Below are 25926 nucleotides of genomic sequence, written 5' to 3'. Positions count from 1 at the left end.
TTCACACAGTTTTTCTTCAATTTATATTTTATAATATATATATTTATATAATCTCTTAAAGTCATTTTGGAAATGTTCCGGCCTTTGAGAGAGTGAGGGCATGATGGGTGAGTTCTGAACGCCCGCGGGCCCTTTTGAGCCAAAGTGTGTGACGTTGAAGCTGGATGCACCGGCGTCGACCTCGCCGATCCCTCCTCCACATCGCGTAACATAACAGGGTTTCCTTTAGCATTCCACCTCGCTTCCCTTTGACCTCAGTGTTTCTCAGACGGGAACATTATGGAGGCCGAAGCCCAGGCCCTGCAGTTTGAGCTGGTCTCCATGGTAACTAGTGGCGGTCATAGGCAGTGGCAGCAGTGGGAGGTGCCGAGCCACGGGACGCGGCACTATAATAATAAGGGGAACCTGAAAGTTAACAGAAGAACGAGCCGTTGGAAACCATGAGGTCAAACATTGTGTAAGACACGTTTGTGTGAAACTCCAAGGACAGAGAGTACTTTTTTTAATGTTGTGTTTTATTAATACATTAATTTAAAAGTTATTTTAATGTTAGGCTATTTTTGACAGTTTCTCTTATATAAGAGAGTCACTTACTTAATAATGCTGGATTGCTGAACCGCCATGCTTCGTTGTAAGTGGTGTATTGTGGATGAGAGTAAGGGTTTCCAGAAAAGTCCCCTCCTAGAGAACAAATCAATAGAAAACAAACATTAGCAAAGAGCTAACAATCTGAAATGACTGTCAGCTTTCATAAAACATTAAGATGTAGAAAAAGTACTGATCATAATTACTCATAGTTACTTTGTAATTTGATTACAATCGTGTCACCATACAATGTTTTTTACCCTGGCTGCTTGTATAGCTTGTCTCCATGCAGCCCCTTCATGTGAATTGATTGTCTTATTAATCTTCTGTTAGTCTTTAGGATTTCCTCAATGTTTCCCTTAAGTGAGGACGTTGGTGCTTTTTTTTCCTGCTTTGAAGCGATGATGCTGCGCTTTAGAACTCCCTAATAGGTTCTCTGAGACTCATTCGCTCTTTGTCCTCTGTGTGCAGGTCATGGTGGGAAGGACGGGAGGCTGAGGGGATGTCAGAGAGTGATGCTGAACAATAAAGGGAATCGTGTTTTCAGTTGTTCGGAGGAGAGATCTACACACGCTGGCAGCTACAGCATCCCCACCGCAGGTCGTGTAACTCGAGCTCATCCCTGAGAGAGATAGTGATTTAAATATTTACAGGACCTCCACGCCTCTGTGTTTTGACCCTTAACTGTTTGCTGTGAACCTGAACTACAGGTTAAGTAGAGGGGAAAGAGATACGCTCCGCAGCTCTGGGTGTCCGGGGAGGCAAGGAGAGGAGCGAAAGCGGTGTTTATCGACGGGGCTGGTGAGAGTGCGCTGTGTGGACACGGTGAGGGTAATGAGCGCTGGGAGCTGGAGTGTAACTGAGAGGAACTGTCCTATCACACGGCCACTGATTGTGGTGATCGCCTATCGAGTTCATCTAATGTCCTCGTCCGCAGACGCTAACCGCACGCTAACAAAGCTATAACAAGCTTGCTTCAATCCTTTGGCTCGAGAGCACGCTTTAAGGTTTCTTCAGTCTCTCAAATAGTGAATGTGTTTTTGTATTTGTTACATGTTTAAGTGACCTCCACAAGATCAACTGAAGGGTAGTACCTACTGGAAATACAAACCTGTAAAAGTAGAATTAATGGCATCGTAAAAAGGGAGTAGTGAAACCTACCAGGAACCATTCCAGCGAGTGTGGAGGTGGGGTAGCTGCCTTGTCCTGTGGGCGGGACATGAGGTGGGTAGCCAGGTAAGGTGGTACTGGCCATGTCTCGACCTGCAGGCACACGGAAGGGAAAGTTGAACATGCGTGTATATTTTCTATGTATAATTGATGGAAAAACATATTTTTCATCTGGAAACATTATTTCACTCTCAATGCTCCAATTATAATATTTTATAAACAAGAAACACCAAAGTGAAGCGATGCATATAGTCACTGAGAATAAGATCAAGATCATTCTGCAATACTCTCAAGAAAGTTGTTTCAAACATGCTAAAACGAACAACAAATATGTAACATGTTGCTGCATGTGTCATGAAGTAGCATGTTTTTCCTCCATTTGGGGGAACTTATCAGACTTATCCAGTCTGGAGTTGCATTGGATGAAAGGGGCACCCTCCACAGGTCACCAGTCAATATCACAGGGCCATCTGCATGTTTATTTGAGCAAATCTTGTTCATAAAATAATGTTATCAGTGACTACAACTGCTGTAACATGAATATAGCAACATCCTAAGCTGCAGCTTTTGAAACTGACAGGAGGATCGGGCCAATGAGGGCTCTCTCTGCTCCACATTCAGTCCTCTAACTAACAGTGACAGCATTGGGCATGGCTGGATGAAGGGGCACACAGGACAGGGACATACAGGTCCAAAACAGCATTAGCCCTACATCTCATCCCCTGCACCCCCTCCCCCTTTGGCCTCCTCTTGCCCTTCAGACCTCGGGCCTGTCACGAGGCTGGAGGGACCTGGAGGCCTATTGTTAACCCGAGAGGGGGAGAGAGCAGCCGCTGTTAATGAGGGGCAAGCAGTCAGTTTTGCTTGTGTCTACTAAACAGTGGGGCCACAATGCATGATGGGATTGATGGCTTGAGAGACGGACACTTTAATTTGATGTATATTTGATAATTACTACATTATTAAAAATAAACACATAAATCAGCTAAAAATAGTGAGCTTGATTGGGTTTTGATCTGGTTTCAGGGCCTCATGGGTAAAGTTGTACCTGTTATAAAGGGCTGGCTGGCATACTGGCTGTAGCGGGGGCCGTGGGCATGGGCAGGGTAGCTGGGAGTAGAGGCATCTACAGATAGGCTGGACTGGTGGGGCAAGATGTCGGCTAGAGCAGAATCCCCAACAGAGGAGGGGGTGAAGGGGGCAAAGGATGCCTCATGGGGCTCTCGCTTTACACACATGGAAGGTGGGTATGATGGGTGAAAGTCTGCCAGGTGGAAAGAAAAAGAAAAAAAAACTAGATATAACGTAGACATGCAACTCCACACATACTGCACAAACATTCACTTCAGTCACTCGGATGTATGGAGGGATGGATGTATAGATTTCTAAATGTCCAAATAACCAAATGGGAATATTCTATGCGGAGGCAAAAACAAACCAAACCAGCAGAAGTTTTTGGACGTGTCATGCATAAAGCCAAACATTACCAAAGAACAATAAATCAAACAGAAACGGGACTCCAAATCCTTAGCAGATTTGGGACAGCATTTTAAGCACCATTACAAGAAGTGCAATTGCTATTACACATTAACTTCCTATCTTTTACCAACTCACAACCAGACATTTCATATGAATCCTGAATAGATAAGCAGTCTTTAGCAGTTGATTTAGTTCATTTACATAGCATATAATAATAATCTCATATGCGCCCAGAAGTAATTCATTCGACTAAGTGGAAACATACACCAGTGAAATGTTGCAACAACACATCGCGCCTGATCAATCAAGCTCAAATGAGTAAAAAATTTCCCCAAGGTTTCGGGGAAAAACAAACAACATAATCTCACGGCTGCTTTCTCACAACAAAATCACTCCCCCAAATAACCAAACAATTGGCTCGCAGACAGTTCAAAACTCTACACTTTGATCTAATTTGGCTGATGAGTCTTGGCATCTTTCATTTCACCGGCTCTGCCTCTTGAACCTGTGCAATCAATGTGAGCTCTGTCTCCGGCCTCTCCACGTCTGCTGCAGAGCCTGTTGTGTTCGCTGGGGCCTGTAGGGAGAGATGGCTCTTTCCCGACTCCATGATAGCCTCATTAGCTGCTTCCCCCATCATTGTTATTTTACAACAGGACTGTGTGTTGCGATTCCTCATTAAGATAAGGGCTGTTCTATGGAAGGGGGATGCAACCCTGTCAGCCCTATGAACCTAATGCCAGGGAACGTGACTGCTTTCCCATAGAAATCTATAGCAGGTTTTCCAAATCTCTTTGTCTTTGTGACAGCTGTAAATGGGGGATTTAGACAGAGATAGAGCAATTACACAGAATGCTTTCATCTTATTGAGACAAATAGCATTGTTATGGAGGGAACAGCACAATGTTTAACCATGTACGTTTTTTTTTTTATCAAATCATTAAAAAGCTGGTTGCCACGAATCTCCGGCATGAACAGAAATATTCTAATGAGTGGACTTTGCATTAATTGGATAGGCCTACATTTTGAACTGTACAAGTATGTCATAGATTCATTAGAAACAATGTCTGCATATAGGAATGATTGCAAATGGCTGGCACACAGTTCGGTTCTTCAGTAAATTATATCTAACATGTACTTTGTTAAAGTCTTTAGAGTTAAAACAGCTTTCCAAAGTCCAGTTACCCTGCAACTGATTTGGGTGCCTAACAACATCCATCAACTACCAGAGTTTGATGCTATCGACAAGCAGATAATGTGAGCCTGAAATCACTATGTATTCAACGACCAGCTAGATCATTGGCCTTAGTTAGTCATTTTGTTCTAAGGAGCACTTACTCTGTTATCAGGGTGAACCTTTAGTTAAAGCCCAGGTCTGTTTACACTGAGACTTCCTGCATACTACTGTAGTATTCTGTTTTCTCAGCGCCTGAGCAACCATTGCCAAACAGACAGTGGTTACGATGCAACAACAACCGACACAAACGCTGCGTTCAAGACCACTGAACTCTGAAACTAATCAGACATGGTGTTGCTTATTGTCCTAGAGACGAGGCAGAGCGCGGGTAAAGGGAGCCTGTCAAATCACAGGCCCTGATGATGGAGATGGAAGATAAACTCAGGGTCCTTGGGGACTCTTCTCCCCAGCAAACACATCTCTGAGAGAGTGGAGACGCTATAGAGTTCTCCAACATCTGTCTCTGCTCCACCCCTGATACCACTTCTACAGACCCCATCAACCATAGAAATGGACTGTTAAGATCTACAACGGTCCTCGGTGTGATGCGTCCAGATATAGCTACAACAGCCTTCTCTTAAGTGAACATTTCATTCTTAAACATACGCAGAGGAACTGTGGTGCACAACACATTTACTGGCAGAACTCTTGTTTTCAAAGGCTGATACTCAATCTGTGGATAACCTTTTTGTTCCTACAGTGTGTTCCAGATCACAGCAAACCTTCTGTCTCGTGTCGGTAGGGCAAAGAGTTAAATGTTACCTTGACAGGGACACATTCATGTTCACTTCAATACAGCCTTCCATCTCCTGCATTGTAGAGTGTGTACATTATAACCCCTTTCCCCAGGAAAGGAACAACATACCTATTCTAAAAGGCTGCATCCAGTTGTCAGTAAATAATAGTTGCAGGGCCAAATAGCTTAAATTCCCCATCCACGGGTTTAAAGTAATTCATTATCAAATGTGTGCTCAAAGGTTAGTGTGCAGGGTGATATAAACATTAATTTCCGAGCTCGGGGCTGCAGGCGTTAACTGAGCTGAGACACGCCGTTTGTCACCAGGCCACACACCAGGCACCACAGGTTAGGTGTCTGCTTGTTGTTGCCACCCAGCAGAGAATGGCTGCTACTGCCAAGCCATAAAAGAGGCTCAAAGTGTGGTATACGTTTCAGCTCAAATTAATCATATATGAAGTGTGTTTTGTTTCCCACCTCATTAGTACGGTTAAGATGAGGAAAAGAGAGAAATAGATAGGTAGATATAAAGAGTGAATGAAAAGCACTGGATCTTTGCATCTGCAAGAGTTTAAGTAGGTCAGAGGGGTACCCATTTACACCCAGCGTCCCCACAGGCTCTGGTGAGAGTGATTATGGAGCCATGCCTTTATAGAGACTACTGTGCTCTCATTGGACAAAACCCTATTTAACTACTGATAAGAAGCTATATTGTAAGATACTATCTTTTGTTCCACTTATTAAGTCTCGATATTAAGATAATTACAGTCAAGATGCAGCGGATCTGCGAGATATTTTATGTTGCTGAGTCCGTTCACGTACCAATAGAGACAAGTGCAGACATAAAGTATAAATGCTGGACAAGAGCCAGAGACCAGGAGTTAATCATGTCATGCTGTTCTACCCATGGACGCACTGAACAGGTCACAGTGTTCTTTCACTGGACAAGTACAGTTTCACTTCAGCTTGCAAACACCAGAAACAAAGTTCCCTGTTTATTTGTTTATCCAGTCCGTTATGAAAAAATATGAGTGGACACTACAACATGTATATATGTGAAATTTAATATCTGCTTGCCGAATTAGCAAAAGCTTAATTTGTAATGTTTTGTAGAAGAGAATCATTTCTTCTTTCACAAAATATCAACACTACAATTTTCATTTACATTTAGAAAATCTAAAAGTCGTCATTCTGCAAGAGGGGAAATTATTAGTAAATTACTTTTGTTTCTTGCTAAATCCCAGTGGGATGTTTCGGTGCCCTTAATCTCTCTGATTCAAATGTCGCCTTCCTTCCTTGGTAACCGTCTTTTTCACACAGGATAAATAGAGGACACAAAAGATGGCCGACATTGTCTTCGCTAGCGTCCTTGGAATGGAAAGCTGAGCACTTCATTAATCATTCATCTTTAATAGATTATGCAAATTTCAGGACATAAAAATCAACAAGATCAATAACTGTATGAATTTTAATTGGGAGCAAAAAACATTTAAAGACTGAATATAATCTTGTGGCTCCATCCCGTATGAGAGCATAATTTATTGATAATTGGATCCAAGCCTAAGTGTGGTAGGTAATTTAGCATTTTTCAGCCTTGGCATACATTCCTATTTACAGGGTTTGCTAATGGCAGAAAAAAATAATATTATGCAGTAACAACCTACACCCAATCAAATGCTTCATGCATTGCTTTGCAAAGTCGTTAAAATTAAGTAATAAAAGCTTACTGGATATTACTTCTGACTTAATTTGGTGCTCAAAACACTCATTTTCTAATGCTTGAGCTAAAGTTTGTTTTCATATTCCACTCTGAGAAAAGTTTTCTTATTTTGCCTCTTCATTATGCCATTTGTGGCCCTCGCATGTATCGCTTTAGGAGGCCCCCGGCCCCCAGGTGGCTTGAAGGCCACCAGCTATGAGTGCGCTCCCCAGAGCGAGACCGCTTTCATAGGAGGAGACCAGCATAAAAGACAAAAACACACCTTTCTTCTCCTGAGGCCCAACTTTCTGGGGCAAATCTACCTCCCACATATTCAGGAATAAAAAAGGGGTCTTTCTTTTCCCATAACTCTGTGTCTGGGTCTGGGTCCGGGGCTGGACTGGAGGGATCATGTAAGAAAGGCCACTGCAGTTTTCAATCATGCCCTCCTCCTCTTTACATACTGGCTCTCTTTCTCTCTCTCTCTCTCTCTCTCTCTCTCTCTCTCTCTCTCATACACAGACACACACACACAGTGGGCTCATTGACTTTGATGCCCAATGCATAATTATGGGTGTTTTATTAAAAGGCTGGCATATTACTCTCCAGTCAGTGTGGCCATCAGTAAACCTAACCTCTCCTGGGAAAGAGGCTCCGCAGCCACATTGAAACGAAATTTCAATTAACCAGGCGGCCATCAACCTCGACAGCAGAGCAAAAGAAGCCATAGTGCAACAGAGGGTGGGTCAGTGTGGGTTATATGATACAGATAGTTAATACCACAAGATATTCAATACAGTGCACCTGCCATTACCTGTTGGCTCTCAGTGGAAGTTACTCTTGAAGACAGCAGTCAGTTCATAAGTTGTTATAAAAAAAAGCCCCCTGTAATTTCAGTATGTCTTTCACTGTCTCATCTGTATCTGGGCCTCTCTCTCTCACCACAGCGTGAGGCAGCCAGCCAGCCACGCTGCTATTCCAGCCGCTGTCAATCAACAGGCTATCATAGCCTTTGATGACAACGTCGTGTCGCGGCGAGAACAGCAGCTGTCTCTTATGAGAAGTGCTCCCAGTCAATCTGTTAGCGGGCCAATCGGGGCTAACACAATAGCCAGTTAGGAGCAGCGAGTGAAAGGCCTGTAGGATTTAATGGGCTCAGATGATATATTGTCTGGCTCTGTCCCTCAGAAATAAATACACAGAGTGCCTCAAAAAGTGTCTCGAAAGAGGGCTTTCGTTTGGTGATTTAATATCGCTGGAGAATGTGAGTGCCATAAGGGAGCGGCAGTCAAAGTCTCGACTACTCGATGATGATGCAATATTGAGATGATTTTTTACAATGCTCAGTACAAGTTGACCAAATTTGAGAAAAACATATTATAAAAAAAAGTTAATTTAAGTACTTAATGAAATGTCTAATACTTCAATTTATGAGGAAAACTGTTTAGAAGTGAACGCACAAACAACTGACTGACCATCAATAATATATTATAGTATGATGAAGTGACATAAGGTGTAATCTGGTCTAAAATGGCATTTTCAGTAAATTCAGGAGTAGTATAGTCTCATTTGTCAGCTGCTCCCATCTTTTACAGCTGCGATAGTGTGCACATGTTGATTATGGGATTTAATTGGACTGATTTGTTTTATATCAGGAGGATGAAGAATGAGAATATTTGGAAAACTGTTCATCAGATTCACTTGGCTGGTGAGAGGGGGCAGAGAGGAATTTGTAAAAATGGGAGGCAGAATGTTCAAATTGACTAGAATCATAAGTATGATATGCTTGGTTATATTTTAAATCAATATAGAAAGACATTGCAGCAGAGGTACTGTAAATACACTATGTTTGTGTTCTCACTAGATAGTTCAGCCACCTTGTTGCAGATGTTTTCGATCTGCTGCAGCTGTGTGTACTCTTTTAGGGATCAATCTAGCGTGAGTCAGATTGTACCTGTCACAACAGAGTAGCTCTGGGAGACACTGGAGGCGAGGTCAGAGCTGGCGCTGGCGGAAAGGCTCGGCTTCACGTCATCCAGGCCAGCGTTCAGGGATGGGTGTGAGTACTCATTCGCCTGTAGACAAATACACAGCACATGCAAAAATATGTCAGCAGAGGAATGCACATGTGCATACATAAAAGAGCAATTCAGACTTTTTTCTGTCAAAATAATTTCACATTCCAACAGATTGCGTTATGATCTGGTTAATATCGCTCATGCACTGCATGCATACCCACTTTGGGTGTGAGATTTAGAGCAGCTTTCCCACTTATATATGAAATATGTCCCAAGGAAACCCCTTGTGTATCTGAGGAAGCTGTCTGTGATCCTTCCACTGTATTGTCCTTCTGAATATTTCCGGTGAATTCTGTGAGCATCAACCCCCGCCCTCCCCTTCACCAACCCGTCCCGAACCCTGCTCCCTGTGCTTTACCAAGACCTATGATGTATGCATGCATTAGGGCTTGTCTGAGAAGAAGGCAGGAAGGGAGAGAGGGATGAGAGAGGGATTGGGAGAGGAGTGAAAGGACTGGGTGTCAGCTGGCTCTTTGTGCTCCACTGCAGTCATCCCTGTGACCAGTCAAGGGAGGAGACATTCAGGGCTTTGTTACAGGAGAGACATGTGGTGTGGTTTTTTAAAGGGGCGTACAACCTCAAAAGTCAACCTTTGTGGTTTGCCTCGAGGATGAACACATAAAACTGGGTTAATAACATGATAAAATAGTGTGTTTTACGCCGTTCATACATTTTTATTTTTTTTATTTTACTTTATAGCGGAGATTTTCATTGCATATCTTTTCAACTGTGATCAAATATATACGGGGCAGCCATCTTTCATGGCTTACCATTTTTTTGTTCAAAACTATTTTACAACCACGGCACCAGAAAACCTCAACCACCAACTCGTCTCCACCAAGTATTTATCACAGGTTAAGACTCTGCCGGAGCAGCTGTGATGAATCCTGTTTGTCAATGAGATGACACTTCCTGACCTGACTCCTTTTCTTTGAAAGGATAAGTGTGTGTGCACACATTTCTGTCTGCGAGTGTTTGTGTCAGAGTGGCTGTGTGTGTGTGTGTGTGTGTGTGTGTGAATGCATCTGTTTCTCTCAATGGGACGGGGTCCCACAGGGGCGAGCTGGTGACCCCAGTCTTGTCTGCCTCTATCCCAGATAAACTCTAATTGTCTGCTTACAACTGTTCCCTGGCACTAGGCTGGATGTTCCTCTCTATTCCGCTGGGCCTCAGCAGCACAAGAGCCATTTTGTCATGCAGATGGGCTGTGGGCAGGGCTGGGCGGAGGGCGAGTGGCAAGCACAGAGAGGCCTGAATGACCTGACCACATGGCTGCCAGAAGTGTGGGAGGGATGAGGCCTATTCAGCCTGGCCTCTTCAAAATGGCTTTTTAATGCCCTGATGCAGACACCAGACAAGCCCTTAATAGCCTAATATCCCACCTTTTCACCAGTTTAAAAAAAGGAGGGGGTGTTGGAAACAGGGAGCAAAATGGAGGTGCACAGAAGGAGTGGAAAGTGGCCTGATTAATATTACATTAAATTAAAACTGATTTTTCTGGACCATTCTGATGCCGTTTTTCTCTCTCCCCCCCCCCCCCCCCCCCCCCCCTCCTCTACCTTCCTCTCGCCTTTTTAATACCTTCTCTTCTCTTTGTGATTGCAAGTCATTTCCAATTCGTTTTGGTATTGATCTTGCCGTAGAAATCACTTTGGTAATTAGCTGCATTAGGGGCTGTATAGCAGGCTGAGGGGCTGTCCCTCTGATTTATCGCCGCTGTAATTCCCCGCGATCGCACAGAGATGAAAATGAACTCAATTAGGGCACTGCTAAGGCTGCATGGGCACCCACATTCCAATGGAAAAATGAATAGTCTCTTGTTGTTTAACAGTCTAATGCATGTAAATAATGATTATCTGCTGAAATAGGCTGTAGGCTTGTAGGCGACTTGAAGCAAGAAGTTGCCTTTTGTCCCCTTTGTCAGTATGTGTACCAGATTATTCTCTCTATAATGGTGTGAAGTATTTGACTTAAAGGCAGACAGGAAGAAAGAAACCAGGATGCCAGTGCAGGGCTGTACATTTTAATGTGTAGAAAGAAATCTGGTTAGCGAACCTGTTCAGGTTTGATGTGTTCTGAAGTGGGGAAGACATCAGGGTAGGAGGGACGTTCAAACACACGGTCCAGGGCCTCCAGCTGCTGCTGGGTGAAGGCGTCTGCTCGCAGGTGCTTCCTTAAACTCTCCACACTGCCCTGAGAGTCGCTGCCCGGACCTGAGCCATCAGAGCCATCTAAAGAAAGATGGAGATTAAGAAGGGAAGGCGACAACATTCTGCATCAGGGCGTAGCTGCAGTCTTTTTACCCAATATTAATCTAGTGGGCTAGCAATGTGAGATACGCACAAGAAGACTTTTTTGTTGTAGCTCAACGGTGTGAGAGTGATGGCACGAGGAGCTGTAGTAAATTCAGAGAGACCCACCAACATGTCTACTTTTTTATCTCCCTCTCTGTTTTCACCATCACCCTCTCTTCCTCTCACACACACACATATACACTCCCTCAAGCAGCTCCCCCCCCCCCTCCCCTTCTACTCCCCCCACCATTCCTCGTGGCCACCATCAGCGCGGTCATCATGTGATAGGTCTATGGTAATTGATGGATTACCTTCAGTGCAAATATATACTTGTAAGGGAGAGCGTGTATTTCAGGAGGAGAAAGTGGGGCTGGCGATTACACACAGAGCCTCTCATTCTGCCAGCGAGGAAATGGAGGGCCATTATTTAACTGTACTATTTCCCCCTGAACATATTACCCTTCCCTCTCTCTGTCTGTCTTTCTCTCCCTCCATCCCCCACATATTGCCTGTCTTCTGGAAAACAGAATGGAGTGGGTACGGCACTCAGGGCCGAATGAGGACGGGGTGTCGGGGGCAAGTGTATGCATTTCCTCACTCGGTCAGACTCTATATAAACAAATGAGCCTATGCTTCCCTTGGTCTCCCGATCTCTGACCCTATCAACTTGGCCGCCGCCGCCGCATGCAGCTCTCCCTCTGCTCACTCATCAAGTCCTGAACACTGAAAGAAAAAAAAAATCTGCAGCTAAAACCTCCAGCCAGCATCCCAGGAACCTCCACTCCAATGCCTGCCTCCCGCCACCCTCCCTTCCTCCCTTCTCCCCGCCGCCAACAGCGGATGAGGGCTTTAGCTCCCATACAAATCTGTCATTCTAAATTTGCAGCAGATTATGTTCTCTCCTGGGCGAGCCAGCGGTGATATATGATATGCAAGGCCGCTATTGATTGCCTGATCCGCCAGCAGAGGAGGGAGGCGAAATGAACTTGGAATGAACATCATGCCTCAACTCATTGTGCGTATAATACTCTACTTAATCCCACATTTTTCTGTGCTATGGAATTCAATTGATCAATCATGTTCCACTGATGGTACCATTTCAGGGGCGTTATTGCCATTCTGCTCGGCTGCTTGACCTTTTTTCAATGGCTGAGGCCAGAGGATGAACCCGACTCGCACCAAGAAATAGATCCATGGAGAGAATGGAATAGAGGTGTGTGTGTGTACGTGTAGATGGAAAGGTGTGTATATGTGTGTTTCTCTGCTAAAATATATTGACTTTAGCTTTGTGTAACATTTATGAAGGAATCAGTTTCTTTTCCTCCTCCTGTGTTTCTCCTGCCATCCGTTAACCAAATATTTTAGCAGGCTTTCCTTTTCTTTTTTCTTCAAAAGGCTCCCTTGAGTGAAGGGTTGAGGTTGCATCATTAGTGTTGCTGTATGAAACTCAATTGGTGTCTGTGGTACAGAAGAAAATAGGGTCATTAATGACCTTGTATCAATCAGTTGGTCAGAGAAAAGAGGCCAGCTCAATCAATAGCTAAAGTGTGTGTCATTCACTATGGAGGAGCATGCTTACACACACACACACACACACACACACACACACACACACACACACACTTAATCAAGCTTTCTGAACTGGCTTTAAAAGGACAGATTCCCATCATATGGACAATTTTTGGTGCACTTTCTGTTATCTAAACGTAAATCAAGGCCTCAATAGCTAATTTAAAAACCCAATTGCCGAACATGTTAATTGATTAACGGGAATTTTAACATAAGGACTGACAATAAACAACAACTAAATCTATATTAGCACACTGTGGGATGTTGTTAAAGGTTTGTTTACACCAGAAACAGTTTAGAAATTGGAGTGAAACAGGCCTTATTTTAAGTCATGTTTAGTTAAGACACACCATTTTAATTTCAACTTCAATTATGTCTGTGAATATATTTAAAATGTATGTGGTCAAAGAATTATTGATTTGGCCTTTTAATGTAAATAATACTGAATCAATATTTCCAGACTTCGCCATTAGAAGTTCATGTTTGACATATATCATAAAATAGCTGCAATGAATCAGATTCATCCTTTGACAGTCAGCGTGTCAAGTGGAGTGTGAAGACGACTGTCAGATCATGTGTGTGTGCTTCTCATTGGCTGGCTTCATTCCCTCAGTGTTTCTTCAACCCCTTTGGGTGTCTCAGCAGGTATTCTCTTATCACTCCCACAGCACCAGCTGACTGCCTCTCTGCGTTTTAACACCAAAGTGTGAGGAGAAACCAAGATAAAAACAAGACTCGGTGACATTCACACATCAACCCTAAAGCAATGCACTTTCTCCCATCGGCTTAAATAGACCAATGCTGCTGGACCTCGTTGTGTCTACGTTATATATTTCATAATGATGAATTCAAACATTTTAATAAGTGGGCTTTGTATAAAACTCTAAGACAAACTCAACCAATGGACATGAAACTGCAACTATTCTTGTTAAACGATACTTTGATGAACACATATTTTTTTCTTCCTAATATTTACACTCTTTCAGGCATTTGTACAAACACTCACAGCGAACCACTGACAGTAGCGACTGTGAGACGGACCACAATGGTATCAAAAGCTGTTCTGTTTTGCTTTGTGTTAACGTCCTGTGGTGGCACTTTACGTCCTCCTTTCATCTCCCCTGTCCCTCTGATAAGATAACTCAGCAGAGATTAGAGGTGGTGGCTTGTTTGAAAGGCAAATTAATTCCTCCACATCGCTCGGCTCTCTCCGTAAATCAACGGCACAGGGTTTCCGAGATCAGAGACTGCGAGTCTTCTGCTGATAGGTGAAATGATGCTATCGCAAATTGTGGCTCATTTGTTGATGTTTTAAAAAAAAATGCAGTTGTGCTTGAAAAAAAGAAAGAAGAGAGCGCCAAGGAAGTGGTATACCCAGAGGGTGAACACTCCTTCCCTGTAAGCTAGCTATATTTATGAAACCTCTGAAGCGGAAAGGAGCGAGGTGGGTAGGGTAGGGGAGCGAGAGGGAGAGAGGCAGCAACACTGCCATGGCTGTTAAGATCCTGTTATGTTGTGGCGTGTTTAAGAGCTTTATTAATTCGATTTAGCACCGCCAACCAGTGTACTGACTGTCAGCAGGCACAGTGATGCTTATTTGATATTTGCACTCACTGCCAGCACCGAGTCTGCGTCGATAGTATTCTGAAGCAGTCTAGTTATTTTATTTACTTTCATTTAAATTCTCAGATCCAAGCCAAAGCAGTAGGTTTATGATAAATAAATACACTTAAAGCACTATTTGGAAACAGTTTGTGAGTTTGTAATATTAAAAAGAGAGGGGCTCTAGATGTTATGGTCAAAAGAGTTGGACTTTCTGCATTCTCCTGTCCACATGTCAAAGTGTCCTTGAGAAAGACATAAATTAATCTGGAGTTAATGTGGACAAAACTGTTTACGTGAAAAATTGCTTTTTTTATCAAATGAAAATATGCCAATGCTGTGAGACTTTTGCAATATATTCTTGGAATAAGTCTTTAAACCAGAAATAATAATGTAGATCGCTGCACCACAAACTAGAAAAAGAGTATTTAATTAATACAAAATAACTACTTGCATTTGAACCAGTTTAAATGCCATTTCCTCTATTGTTTACTTTAGAACAAAAGTGAGATAATATAAAGATATTTGTGCCGTCTCCCTCTTTTTTTTTGCCGTCTCCCATCTCTTGTTTTTCTTTGTCCTCCTCTGGACCACTCTGCCGTTTAGAGTTGCCACCCTGTGTGGCAAGTATTTGTGGAAATGCAATTAACGTATCCCCTCTTTTCTCTTGCCTTTTCTCCCTCCTCAAGCTGAGTAATGCACCGCTCCATTAATTCTCGGCATCGCTGCCCATAATTGACTTTTCTCTGACATGATTCCTCTCCATTGAGTGAATACACTCTCCTTATATTTTTTGTGACGGATCTCAGTGTATATCGTTTACAACTGTACGTGCGGTCTCACGCAGCCATGTTGCTGAATACAAACTCGCAAGACTTAGAAAGAAGAGGGGGACGATAAGAGGAGAAATGTAATGCTGAAGAGAAAGAATGACAGAGATGGAGCAGAGAAGGAGGAGGGGGAGAAATGCAATGTGGACCCTTTTGTGTCCTCCTCTACCGTCGGGGCCCTAACAGCTTCTTGTCTCTATGTTACGCTCTGTGGCCCCTCTCAAACCTGGGCTTTTCTCTCTCACACTCACCCCATCAGAGCCATCATGGTGCTCATGATTCCATTTATTTCTGCCTCGCTCTGGATGCATTTATTTTCTAAAGTGATCCTCTATTGACTCATTGTCATGGACTGGCTTGACTAGCCAACCAGTGTAGGCCCAGGTTCAAATCCATATACTAACTGATTCAAACTCCACAAATGGGTCATGTGTGTTAAAAGATACACACCGGACAATCTCCAAAAGGGCCAAATATCAAATCTGAACAAATCAAAACAGCAACTGTATTCATTTTTCCACAAGCTATTGAACCAGGCGGATATGACTCTGGCTGCTGCGTGCGATCGTTCTTTCATGTCATGACTGAACAACCTGCTATGCCATATTTTTTCTCCCCGCTCACACACACTCATCAGCTCCTCCTTCTACACTCATCCCACACCCACGCTACGATCACAAGTTATGACCTTTGGTTTCTCCATCTAATTTATCACTGTGGCTCCCTACTGCCTGTCCTCCCCGGAGATCCACTTTGCTCCATCCAGGAAGAGAAACCTACAGTGAGGTCACATCAACCTGCGCACAGCATACAGCAGCAAGGTCAGCAGTAACCTGTCATTGTGCGCTAAGACGAGGAACACAATGAATTTAGATAAAGCTGCAGCGCTATTAAAAACAGCATTTCATTTAGAAAAGAAAATTAATCAGAGCAGGTGTCTCACATGATAATTAGTTCCAAATCATCGTCTTGAAACTACTTTAAGGCCCAAACTTTTAATAAACGAGTTCACGGACTCCGTACTCTTTAATACACGTTTAACAATCAAACAGCAGTTGTCACCCAATCCTCTCTGCCTTCCCTTGGCTTCCACTTCCACCATACAACGGGCTAATTTCCCCCACTTTACTATTAATGCATTTGGCAGGAACAACATTCCATTTCCTGTAATGAGATACACAAATAAATCTGGCTATGGATAGATTCGGGAGTGAGGTGGTGGTGGTGATGGTGGTGGTGAGGGTGGTGGAAGGGGGGAGGGGGGAGGGGGCAAAGGAGGGGGCACATTGAGACGCATTCTCCCAGCACTGGCATAATTGGTATCGCTGCTTGCAGACATGCAAACCAATCTCTCCACAGATAGGGCTGAGACTCTCTCTTTTCCCCCCTTAAGGCTATTTCTTTTGTCTTTTCGATAGCTTGCACATCCAAGATAGAGGGATGGGGAGGGAGGGAGGGAGAGGGGAGATGTTAATTTGTGAATTAATAGCTTTTCTCTGCAGAATTGCAAATTCTTTTAAATGTCACTATGTTCACAGGGTGAGAAGCAACTGAAGCCACAGAGTTACAAACGGACGCACACATTTCCGTGCACAGGTGTGTACACTGTATATGAGTGCATGCACAAATCCTAAAACTAATTCTTGCTCAACTCTCATTGAGGCCACTACAGCCTCCTTATTTCCTCCCCATAAAACCACTCCCCCCCCCCCCCCCCCCCTCTCCCTCATTCCAGTGGTCCTCTATCTCTCTTTTACCTCCCCCCATCTTCACTCAAAGCTGTCCAATGTTACATGCTACTTTTAATTTGCAATAACACATGACGGGACAGATTAATGGCTCCTATGGCACCTATGTCCCTGAAGCTCGTCTTACGAGGACACGGTGTACATAAGGCGTGTCACACTACATTATCTCTCCCGCCCTCCAGTAATGGGGACCTTTTTCTTCCTCAAAGGGCAAGCGCTGACTTCATCCACACTGGGATTAAACGCCAACACCATCATCACAACAGCAGCAGTACAAGAACTGTGCAATGCTTTGCTTCATGTTCATTGTGGTCAAAGTATCACGATGTATAGGCACAAACATGTGGCGCTTCAAATATTTGATTGGTTAACTTTACAGACATGCAACACATTTGGAGAACACGAAAACCCTTGCACTATGTCTTCCCTTGTTTTTGATGTATTCATTTACTCACTTATCTATTTACTCAGTTATATATTTACTTTGATTATTTTATTTGATTAATTTGGCCAGGTAACATTGCAGCAGGTAACTTTCTGTAGGTGGTTCGCCTGCAGCTTTGTTTTCTAAAATAACAAAACAATGATGCAATTATTTTTATTAAATGTAAACTATTAAAAATGACCATGAGTAATTAATCACAAGTGGCTGAAATGCTAATTTTAAAAAGAAGTTTACAATAAACTGCATCTTGCTGTTTGAAATCCAGTTATCTTTAAGTGATATACATTCTAAATTAGCAACACTGTGCATTTCTGTATATTGACCTGCATGCCATTACGTGGAAATTCAGATTTTCCACAGCCACTTTGGCTTCATTCATTTTAATTTCCTAATTTAGTTTATTTATTTAAAAAGTCTTCCCTGTCTCGTCCCCACAAACTCAAAACCCTGGAAGAGCAAACACAGTAATTGAGAGGAAAGTATTGTGATCGGATTGATCAAAGCAAAAGAGAAGGTCTAATTTCAACTTACAATGTCCTATTTTCCTTCCATCCATGTGGCTGCCGGTCCAGAGAACTAAAGAGACAGAAACATAAAAGAAGGAAGTCGCTAGTTTTGATGAGTGCTCTTTGAGATCATTTTCAACCATTTCATCCCATCAGCCACCTCAAAGCAGCGCCACAGAATCGCACATGTGTGCACACACACACACAGACACACACACACACACACACACACACGCACAGACACACACACACAAAGTCACACGCGCAGCCCCCTCCCTGCCTCCACCGGTCTGTTCCTACACCTGTTCAGGCCTCCACCGGGGACATGTTAATTCATAGGCATTAAAAAAGCCAATTGTTTGCAAAACCGATAATCTGTTAGCCCTGAGGCAGTGTGTGTCCACTCTCTTGCCTTGCCTAGGAATGAGAAATTCTGGCTTGGACCGGATAGGTTTCCACTTAATCTTGGAGCATATCTAGGGCTATTTTCTTGCCCTATACTGTCTTCCAAAAAATACGTTATGATTGATCTTTTACTGCTATTCAGAATAAAATATATTTGAGTAAAGAATGTATCTTTATAGTGCAGGATAAATAAAATACTAGTATTTAACTGATAGTATCAAGGCCGAGATCCAATCGATGCCCAGGGGGATTAGAGTTGTATGACAGCTATATGGGATATCTACAGTACGTCTGAGCATGGTATAAAATTGAGATGCAGCTCTGTAGGCGTATGGTAAAACGCAGGGCATCAAAAAGCTGATTGAATCACAACACTCTCTCAACACTCGTCTGATATACAACATAACAAGTCACTGGAGACGGCACACAGAAACACACTTGGCTGCAGCGCTGTCATAAATGCCATCTTCTTTACACACAGGAGGAAAAAAAAGTAGGAGACGAGTGATGGAGAGAATTAAAAGGATGGAAAACAAAGGCATTTTATGTGTCTCCCTTACCATCGTCTCGTTTCCTCTTCTCGCCGTTGGAGCGGGGGATACCCAGAATGCCGTTGATGGAGTAGGATCCTACGGGATCGTTGGAGGCGCTGGTCACAGGGGGCGAGGCTGTGCTGGGCACTGACAGAGAAAGCTGAGTTAGACTTTGTACTGTACGCATGGTTTGTGTGTTTATATCCCGGTGCACGTGTATGTGAAAATGCTTGTATGCGTTCATATTTAGGTGTTTTCCTCCTGTTTCAGCATCCCTGATCGGCTCATTTGACTGTGCTGTAATCTGTGCTTGGATTCATTCACGCTTACCTATGGTGTGGCCGGGCGGGGACAGAGGCGTGACAGATCCGTCAGGGGACGGGTGGAATTGCTGCTGGACTTTGGTGCGGATAATCCTGGGAAAGTGAACAACAGACACGGATCAATCAATACTGCTTCCAGAGCATGGAGATTTCACACCAGCCCGGCCGCCCTGGGACACTCAAACACGGCACATCACGTCCACTTCCGCTCGTGCATGTACAAGTGCGCCATCGTTTGGGGCGCTTGTATCCTCATATTCGGGCCCCTGTCACAAATAGCCAATCTCAGGGCTTTAGGGGCAATCTCTCCTCTCCTGTGTGAGGCTGAATGGGGGCTGCCCCCTGAGATTGTGGATTCAATCTAGCTGGATTCTGAGGTTAGAAATATGATAAAGTCCCCATACCAGTAAGATGTGATGTGGCGGGAAAGTCTTCATTGCACTTTGGTCTGAATGATCTTGCAAACAAAGCATGAAATCACATCAATTCACCTCAATGATCAGCTTCACTGGCTCTACCTGGCCAACTCTAACAATCTCCCTCTTCTGCTCCCCACTCCCTCTTTTATCCTCGCTCTCCCTTTTCTCTCTCCATCGCTCAGACCTGATCTTTCACTCCTCTCTCTCTCTCCCAACCTCATCCTCTTTTCTCATTTCTACTGCACTGTCCAATGTGCTCTCTCCGTTTTACTGTACAATTCCTGTCTTTCAAACCCCTCATCTCTGTCTTTCCTTCTCTCTGTCTTCACTCTTGTCCATTTCACCCCCCTCCCCCTTGTATCCTCTGTCACCTCTCTGGTATCTGTTGTAGTTTCTGGTCTTTTTGTTGCTCAGTGTAGCACACAGGAATCCTCAAGGCTCACTGAGGATCAGAGCCTATTGATTGGGACTCCCGGATAGAAAAGTTGACGACAAATGGTGGAGGGGAACAGCAAATGCAAATGGTGATCTATAAATTATATGTGACAGGAAAGCAATAGTGTCTTATTGGCCCAGCCCGAGACCACTGCAACATCCAAAGTATTTTAATCTATGGTGCATTCATTATTTAAACGTCAGCGACATTTTTAAAAAACTAAACTAAATTCGAGGCTTCAGCTAGGAGATCATTTTACATTTGTAAAATTGAGTACTGTTGTAAAGGTATAGTGGGATTTACACAAGCTCAGCTTTAGCTCTTATGGGACGTGATCGCATTACATTAAACCATGACTATGGTAATCTTTTGATTGACAGACAAACGCAAGATCATTGAATAACAGGCAGTGTTGTGCACTGACAGAAATCCCACATGGAAGCCCTCTCACTCGAGAGGTGACAAAAACAGACTTTTACAGACCGCAGAGCGACGTTCACATGTACATGCAGCATCCAGCAATGAGCTATCAATTCTGAATCAGGCAGCTAGGGGTTAACATCCTCAGGGGCAAACATGTACATCAGACTCTTTTCATTCCCCTCACTATCTCATGTGTCCTCCACTCTCTCCTTCAGGCAGGGCAACAAAGGCAAGCAGCCTCCTCCAGAAAACACACATCAATATTTTATTTGAATTTCTAACATCTCCACCACAACAGTTATCTGACCTCATGACTCAAGGGAGCCTCATAAATTCAAGGACTTTGTTTCAAGTCTATGTTGTTGATATTGAATAAGCAATGTGGGTGAATTAAATGACTTTGGTGTTTGGGTGTTGTAATAAAAAAAACATTTTTAAAATCCCAAAGAAAGATTGAAATGTGGATCAATATGATTGAAAGCCGCTTAGGACCTTATGAGTATGTCCACTCTGTCCACTGAGCATGTTGCAGTGGGTGGAAACTCCTCTCTGCGGCAACCAAACAAAGTGCAACCCAGCCTCTGTGTAATCTTTAATAATGCATGCAGGAAAAATGTGTTTAAAGCCAGGACATCCTCTTTAGTCAACGGAGCAGAGGTCAGCCCGTTAAGCACAGAGACCACCAGGGGTCCACTGTGCCTTTCTCTCCCCGTCTGCCTCTTGTGCTTCATCCTCACTTTCTTCCTCCTGCTTATCTACCAATCGTCTTTTAATTAACACCAACAGTGAGAATCTAAAAACAACCGTAGACATTTAAAAAAGCCTGGAAATTATGGTTTACTATTCCTTGAGTTACGGATAGATTTGATAAACATTTTTGAAATGCTTTAATATGATGTCAAATAAATATAAATGAACCTATCTTCGACATGTTGGGGGAATATAATTCAGGAGCGAAACCCGCTGCTTGTTAGGTTTTGAATGAATGTAAAATGCAGTTTTGTGTATTGCCACACACCCTGATGTTAATTATTAATGTGCAGGCCAACTTAGTTCCAAAGGAAAACAGTTATCCTAATAATGCTGTTGCACACAGCTCAAACTCATCAAAGCAGATGGCAGAAATATTTTGTAATTTTAACACATTAAACTTTGCCTCCACACACCCTTAAAACATTTCCTTTTGGTTTTAAGAACAACAGGTGAAAGGCGCAAAAAGACCTGTTGAAACCATAATTTCCATAACAGTCTTATTTTATAATAGGTCTTTCTCTCTTCTATAATGTTTTTGTCATATATATATATATATATATATATATATATATAAGATCCATCCATCTCTATGCATTTAGCTGGATGTGTTATGAGACTCTCTTCAGCTCATTAAAAGGTAATGCCGATGACCAGCTCTCTGGAACAGTGCCTCCTAACCAAAGTTCACCACTCGCAGGCTATGGGGCTTTTTCACTTTGCACACGCGCACTGGATCTTTTCTGTCTAGAGAGACTTTGTCCACGCTGCCCCGCTTCTTGTGGTGAGGAGAAGGTGTAGTAGGGCGGCTGCTGCTTTAGCAGAAACTACTTCATAGTCCATTTACCCATAGATCACCACTGTTTCAGAACGGGAATGTATCTATACATTTCTACTTATACTGTAATAATACTCATGAAAGTTGTTGTTATTATTATTATTATTATTAATACAGTAGACTGTGTAATTAAAACCGGAATTATGTAGAATTGCCCATCTACTAAAAGTCTAAATATATGATGTCGTCGCTCCACATTCACCTCGCTGTTGGAAAACGGAACAATTGTTGTGAATAAAGAGGCTGCGGCCGCCTCTGTCGCAGTGTGGTCCGCCTATTGAACGACTCTGTCGGGTGTTTCCTCTCGCCTCTGGATCTGGTTACGCGGTATCGATCGGTTTTCATCGAGACAGATGTGATTCTCCGGGGCCCCCGTGCCTCGGCTCCCGTGCTGGCTGTGTTGTCGAGGGGCCGCACCGGAGATTGAATTGCACTTGAGAGACCACCCGGATGGACTCGGCTATGAAACATGAAATAGCGATCTGCTCGTATCAGAGCTGATTTATCCAATTCTACATTTCGTTTTCCTTTTTTTTTAAAACTTGGCTCACGCGGAACATGAGGAAATAATTTCAGAGAGAAATTACGCGTTTGGGCTTTTAATGGAAAACAAATGCGTTATTTCCACCTACCTGTTGATGGATGAAACGCTGGGGACAGTGTCGTTGTCGCAGACGCCCTCAGCCAGTAGTCGGTCCCTGATCTCCCACGCGAACATGGTTGGATTCTGCCGCTTATAGTCAGCTATTTTATCCACCACTTTCGGAGTTGCAACCTTTGGTTTGGAGCCACCAATCACTCCGGGTTTAATACTGCCGGTTTCATAGTACCTGCATGGGGACAGAGGGAGCGTTCCTGAATGGATCCCTCCTTAATTCAACAACATCGTCTAATTGATGGGAAAGGTGGCTTAAATATCGTTTGTGTGGAAACAAATCTCCGCCGACCTTCTGTTACATAGGGCAACAAATACCTACAAATATGATGGCGACTTTAATCTAATAATTGGTGTGGAAGTGTGCTGTTATATGGGCCTAATTGAGTGTCAGCTGGAAGGTGAACAGAGCGGATTTTCAACGAAAAGCAGTGTAATTAAAATCACACAATATAAGCAGTGAGACGAACAGAACAAAGGACAGTTTAGCTGTAAAAGCATAGTTTGGACCTCATTTATAGTCTCCATGAGCTTACAGTAGCATGCACGACATGCCACCATGACCTATTGGTAAATGTTGGTGACAAACATTCAGTGTGTGTGAAATGAAATACCTCTGAAATGCCTTCTGATAGCTGAAAAAAATATATTTCAAAATATTATCTCACAGCATTTGTGCTCTGAAGTTAAAAAAAATGACGTAGTCGTAATTTATCAGGTTTAAAGTAGCTTTTACACTGATGGAAAATATAAGAACGTAAATTGTGTATTTATGGTATTTTTCTAAAAGATTATGATACTCAAATGTGAGTTTATAATGTTTTTTGTATAATCCAATTCGTGTATATATACTTTTTAAGTTACCTCGTGCTACTTTATACACTTAATCACCTCCAGTCTGCAATAATATTAATACAGCCTCACATTCCTCTCAGATATTTTTTTTTATCCCCAATGCTTAGCTGTAAACTCTTCTCCGAAAATGTATTTCATGATTATGATGCTTTTCTCTTGCAGGGCTGCAGGTGATGGATAGAAAATCTCGGACGCAGAACTGCTGTGTTCAAGCAAAAAAAGATAAAGGAAGAAAAAAAATGACCTGCCTATATAACCGATGGCTGAGGCTGAAATAGAGCTTGGTGCGCATATACGAGCTATAGAAGATTTATGTTTGACACACACAGGGCTCTGTTGGTAGTGGATCCCCCCTTTTACCTGCCGAGGATTTTGCTGACACAGCCGTGACTGACCCGTAGCTGTCTGGAGATGTCGCAGGGCCGGACGCCCTGGTGGGCCAGCTCCACGATCCGCTGCCTCACCACGTCCGGGAGGGGTCTGCCGTTCACAAACACCCCGCCGAGCTGGTTCACACCGCCGTGCCCTGCGTGGGACACAACAGCAGCACAGGGGAGCGTAACATTACATACCTGCAGAAGACACGGGCTCTCTTCATCTGGATTCATTGTTGGTTCTTTTATTTTCTGGGGTGTTTCATTTAGTTATTTTTTTGGTCTAAAATTATAAAATATATACACAAACAGACACGCAGGCACACACACACACACACACACACACGCACGTACACACACACACACACTCACACGAACAAACAGGCGTGCATATTTTAATTTGGGCCAATAGTTTTTGTTTGTGCATGAAATATTTACACAATAGTGGTATTCTAAATAATAATAATAGTAACAACAACTATAATAATAATAATAATAAATACTAACGGTAGTAATATTAATAATAATACAATAATAATTATAGTAATGGTAGCAACTGAACCTGTCTGAGAGTCAAATTCAATAGATTTACTTACACATATTACACGAAATATTAAATGAATAAAATTAAAATAGCAGTACATAAAATATACCTCACTGGCTCTTTTGATACCGCACAAATAAAAATAAAACTCCCCTCTCCCTGTACATTGGCAATAGGCACTATTTTCCAAGAGCACCTCCTCCACTGCAGCCTAACACATGTCGCAGATATTATGTTTCAACCTGTTTAATTTTCCTCGCACAATTATTGTAAATAATTTAAATGAGCTTTGATAACTCATATTACAAACGCGGATGGTGCGAATGAGGAGGAATAAATAATTTACAGCAGCCCAGGTCTTCTTTACCCCTATCGTATGGAGAAGAAAACATGAAGAAAATGAAGAGATCAACTGCGTTAGTTTTATTCTTAACCACCTAAATCTAGAGTAAGAGATGAGTGACACGTTTACATCTATTTACACACAGCGTGCCCTTGTTTTGAAACACGCCAAACTGTAATTTCACAGGTAATAAAAGCTTTGTATTTAAATTGAGGAGTTTCTATTATGTCACTTGAAAGTAAATGTAGCTCAAACCGGCTCACATTTCGTCCTTTTGATTCAACGAAAAAAAGCTTTACACAACACATACCAAATTAAAACTCTTCAGTGACCCACGTGCACTTAAAACGAGCCAGACGTGTTTGAAAATACTTTTCTCTGCGCCGAATATTCCATCAATATATTCCATAATGTATTACCAAACTTGAAATAGGCGTCAATGAATCTATTTTTAAATAATCCTTCTGGCAAAAGTTGCAAATGTTTTAAGGGTTTTTGGAAAATGACTTAGGATACTAACATGGTAAATATTTAAGAGCTGTGTTCATCTTCAGTAAATTAATGAAACGTTGCCAAATAAAGTAAACGTAGCTCATATATCGGCCTATAGGTTATAAAGCACCTTCAACATTTTGTTTTCTGTTTAACCGCAATCTTTGAAAACATCTTCGAACACATTTGTGCAGGAATGAAAGTCACAACACATACATGTTGCTGTGTGGAAACTAATTGAGTATACTCACGGTGCATCGCCGAGAAGGGGTCCGCTTTGCAGTGAATATCCATTGGATAGCAAAGGAAAGAAAGGTAATCGACTGAGGTCGCCGTTTCGCCTCGGGGATGCAGCTTTAAAGAGGTAAAAAAAAAAAATACGGATATATAATGTGTCGAACAACAGTCCGTGTGCGAAGAGTCCGCAGCGGTGGACAACTTCTTGTGGCGATGCTAAGTTTTCCTCCTGTTCAGGTCTAAACTCAGAAGTCTCGCGGTCAGGTGCGGAGCATGACCCACGCGTGTGCAGAGCGCACCGGTCGCGACAACATCGACTCA

General features: G+C 42.8%; 1 protein-coding gene across 6 annotated transcripts; it reads right to left on the bottom strand.

Moving 5' to 3' along the window:
- Positions 1–264: 264 nt before the first annotated feature.
- Positions 265–25677, bottom strand: pax2a (paired box 2a). Of its 6 annotated transcripts, none has more exons than XM_034552014.1 (11): positions 25620–25662; positions 25132–25134; positions 23976–24141; positions 22738–22935; positions 19247–19332; positions 18944–19063; positions 11040–11215; positions 8861–8981; positions 1747–1848; positions 595–681; positions 265–386 (listed from the first exon to the last, which is right to left on the bottom strand). In XM_034552014.1, exons 1-11 carry the CDS (start codon positions 25660–25662, stop codon positions 265–267), a joined length of 1224 nt encoding a protein of 407 aa, XP_034407905.1. The 6 variants fall into 6 exon arrangements, with proteins under 6 accessions (XP_034407905.1, XP_034407908.1, XP_034407903.1 ...); XM_034552017.1 differs by having other exon boundaries at positions 329–405; positions 25620–25677; XM_034552012.1 differs by lacking the exon at positions 25132–25134 and adding an exon at positions 18004–18048 and having other exon boundaries at positions 329–405; positions 23976–24153.
- Positions 25678–25926: the final 249 nt, after the last annotated feature.

The sequence above is a fragment of the Cyclopterus lumpus genome, chromosome 15, assembly GCF_009769545.1.
Source record: "Cyclopterus lumpus isolate fCycLum1 chromosome 15, fCycLum1.pri, whole genome shotgun sequence".
In the NCBI taxonomy this organism is placed as follows: domain Eukaryota; kingdom Metazoa; phylum Chordata; class Actinopteri; order Perciformes; family Cyclopteridae; genus Cyclopterus; species Cyclopterus lumpus.
This window is presented reverse-complemented; position numbering and strand designations above follow the sequence as displayed.